At 39.5% G+C, this 3,830-nt stretch overlaps 1 protein-coding gene across 3 annotated transcripts in view; it reads left to right on the forward strand.

The window, feature by feature from the left end:
- Positions 1 to 3,830, forward strand: part of sptbn2 (spectrin, beta, non-erythrocytic 2) — a 52,130-nt gene that overhangs the window by 11,434 nt on the left and 36,866 nt on the right. For all 3 annotated transcript variants that reach the window (XM_032532754.1, XM_032532755.1, XM_032532757.1), the window contains exon 2: positions 1,987 to 2,174. In XM_032532754.1, the coding sequence (XP_032388645.1) occupies positions 2,018 to 2,174 (157 nt within the window). In that variant the 5' untranslated portion in view covers positions 1,987 to 2,017. The remainder of the gene's footprint in view (positions 1 to 1,986; positions 2,175 to 3,830) is intronic.

Genomic DNA, 3,830 nt, shown 5'->3' on the forward strand with positions numbered 1-3,830 from the left:
TATATATAAAACGGGATATACAGATTTTTATGTCTGTGGCAGCAAATTTAATGATGCACATTAATATTGTGAATAAATATGCTATTTGATTTTCGCCACATTGCCCAGGACCACTTTTTTGCAGCTGCTGCTGTGTTCCTGCTCAACGCCCTACACCGCTACTACTATTTCTAGTTTATAGTTATATTAACCTAATTGGTACTATAATTGCTACTACTCATCATACCAACTGCTATTTCTCCGTATCTGTATGTCCGTATCAGTGTCTCTGTGTCCCAACCGGCAGCGGCAGATGGCTACCTACCAGGAGTCAGGGTCTGTCCGAGGTTTTTGCCTGTAAAAATTTTTTTTTCTCACCACTGTCACACCAAATTCTTTTTTTTGTTGTTGTTAATTATAGTGTGGTCTAGACCTACTCTATCTCTAAAGTGTTTCCGAGATAAATACTGTTGTGATTTGGCTCTATAAATACAAGTGAAGCTAGCTGGTAACTTAAAAAGAAAGTCTGCCAATTTTCTACCAGCTCTGTGTACTGCCATATGCAGTATAACGGTGCCAGTACCCGGAGATCTCTGGTTACAAGCCTGCAAAACTCTGCTTAATGACTCTCATCAAAAGTGTTGCAAATCGGCGACTTTCCCTCTTTAGCGTTCAGTTTAGCGCAGAACCAAGATGGCGACGGCCAAAATGCAAACTTCTGGCTTCAGAACTGCACTCAACAAAAAAATGCTACGTCCTTTATTTCTCTCTCTGTATCTCTATTTCTATGGTCCCTATACTAATTCTTTGTCATATATTCTACCAGCATGTGCACATCCATGCCATAAACAGTACAAAATGGAAACCAAAGCACAGCTGGATGATTAATAATACTGATGTTGTGACAAGCCAGATATTGTCTGTGAATTTGGGTTATTGTAATGTGAAATGGTTTACTTTTTTCCCTCTGGTGACTTAATACCAGTTAATGGATAGACCTTTCCAAGTTTAATTAACTGGTTCTAAGCTAAGTGTAAAAACCAATGAATGTCACTTCATGTTAAGTTATCATTCACATGGGCCCCTGGTTAGCTCATCATGTAGAGCGGGCGCCCACATATTGAGGTCTACTCCTCGAAGCAGCAGCCACGTGTTTAACTCCAACATGCGCCCTTTGCTGTGATTCCCCTTCTCTCCCCCCTTTTAAGTCTAAACTATGCTATACAAATAAAGGCCTGAAAAACTGTCCCAAAAAATAATACTTCCAAAAAAATCATCCACATTACTATTGATTTCTGTTGCAGACTTTATTTAGACATCAACATGCATCCTTACATATTGCTGCATTAATACATTACATGTTGATATTCAGGCACTTTTTTATTCTTTCAATACCACCCAGACCTAATGCACTGTGCGGCTGTGTGTGGGAACTTGTGTTTGTACTGTTGTACATGTGCAGTGGTTATGCCTGCTAGGTTTCTTCTATCTTCATTGTCATCTGTGTGTGCGGGCTCAGCTTTATAGATTTTGCGGATGTGCAAGTCAAGATCTAATCTGTGTAGATTGAGGTTGTTTTTGCCATCCGCACTGAGACTAAAATTAGATTACTGCTTGTTGCCCTGGCTTACAGGAGCAGTTAGTTCAATAATTCGTTTGCTAACTGAACAACTTTGTGACCGTTGCTGAACTTATCTCAAAGTTTTTATCTCCCTACACAATCCGGCAGTTGTACTGTCTAAGCTGCTATTTGCATATGACTGTCATTTGAGCACATAAAACTTGAGTGCAGTTGTGAGGAGAGTGTGGGTGATCTATGTTACAGTGCATCATCTGACCTTGGATGAAATAGAAATAAATTTGCAGTTCCGAACCTGAATCTTCCAAACATTAGCTTGCAAACGTTCCAGGGGTCAGCTATTTCTTTTGCTTCTGGTATCATGCAATGTCCTCTCCCTTCTATGCACTGACTTTGGATGCTTTTGTGTTTCTGTGTCTGAATTGTAGGTTGAATGTGTTTTCCTTCAGCCTAGACAACATGAGCACCATCTCGCCGACGGACTTTGACAGCTTGGAGATCCAGCAGCAGTATAATGACATCAACAACCGCTGGGACCTGGCAGCAGAAACTGACTGGGACAATGAGAACAGTTCAGCACGCCTCTTTGAGCGCTCACGCATCAAGGCTCTCGCAGGTATGCTACACTTCAGGCCCCACCAATGTAGATGTTTGCATGGTGTCAAAATGCACCTACAGTATGTGTACTGTAAGTGTGTAATAATGATTGACAAACATTTAGTTCTTTTTGAAGCATTATTTATTCTTTTGTCACAATTTGCTAAATTGTACAACCTGACACTGTTAGACAGGTGTTGAATCAGCTCAGTGGTAATTCTTGAAGCTGCAGTTAGTAGTGTTGTTGTGTTGAGGGGTTAAGGTCATTGGATTTTTTTTAAGGGTGTTTCTAATGTTACAATGTTTCAAGATTCACTAGTTTGTTTGTTGGTACACCACTGATGACGAGCACCTTTGTAGCCACATAATTAGTTTTATTATGAGTTTTTACCAGAGTTCATCAAGTGGTGGTCACAGCCCGTCCTGCAAATTTTACAAGTAACGTGTAAGTATTTTAGATTTTACAATTTTAGTAATACATATAATAGTCTGTGTAGCAGTCTCCAACGCAATGTAACAGTGAGCTACAAAATGAGTTGTCAAACTATTAACTATGCATGCTCCGTTAAATCCTGCTGAGCTGAACAGTATGATGTGAATGTTGTAATGACAATTCAATACATTTAATACTACAGTCAAAAGATTTAACAAGCAGGAGCCGTTTAGCTCAGACTTGCTTTGTAGACCTGGTAGTTGGATCAGATCAGGATCGGATCACAATCTCACCACAAGCAAAGTGTACCAGAGTTAATTTGTAACTGGACCGTGGTCATGGTCTGGTTGTTTTGGTCCAAGAGTGGAGGGGGATTACTGTGTTCACATCTGCTCAAACGAACTGGGCCAAGGGGGGACAAAGCTCTGGGGTCCGATTTAACTGCACTAAACAAGGCAGGTGTGAAAATGACTTTAGAGCTGACTAACTCTCGCAGGCACGCTGTAGGTGGACAGGTAGAAACTTGCTAGCCTAGCAGCATAAGGCTTGAAACGACACATAACATTCCTGGCTTCCAAATAGATGGTGTTTACTCCATTGAAACCGAACATCATTATACTATTTCTTAAGTACAATGCAACACATCCCTTTTTCCACATATAATCATAAAAGTCAACATTGTCTTAAGGCAGGTATGGTAACGGTTTTTAAAGACTGTACAAAAGTTTGAGAAACAGACGACATTAAGAGAAAAAATCACAGACTAATAGTAATTTGCACAAATCTAATACGGCTCTGTAGACTTAGGAACCAATTTTATTCTTTTCTGTCCCAAAGGATAATTCTCTCTTTATAGGGCAAGACAGAAATACTTCCAAAAGGAGGACAAAGCCAGGCAGCTGTATAGTCAATTCACCTCAGAGCAATAAGCGTGATGGAATGAGGTGTTGAGACTAGACTTCAGGGCTACGTGTGGGGAAAATCCTCCACCAATATAGCAACACTTAAAGATAAATCAATAATCAAAATTTTTTTTAAATGTTTTTTATCTGTTTTCTTAAGTCCATTCATGTTATGGTTTTTTTCAAAAACAACCATTACATGAATGTACCAAGAGTAAGGCTGCACAATTAATCAAATTTTAATCACAATCACGATTTTGACTTCCCACAATCAAGTTTGCGTGATTGAGCAATTTATTTTTTTAAAGCGTCATTTCATAGAACGCTCCGGGTTTTTTGC

The sequence above is a fragment of the Etheostoma spectabile genome, chromosome 13 (assembly GCF_008692095.1).
Source record: "Etheostoma spectabile isolate EspeVRDwgs_2016 chromosome 13, UIUC_Espe_1.0, whole genome shotgun sequence".
NCBI classification, from domain to species: Eukaryota; Metazoa; Chordata; class Actinopteri; order Perciformes; family Percidae; genus Etheostoma; species Etheostoma spectabile.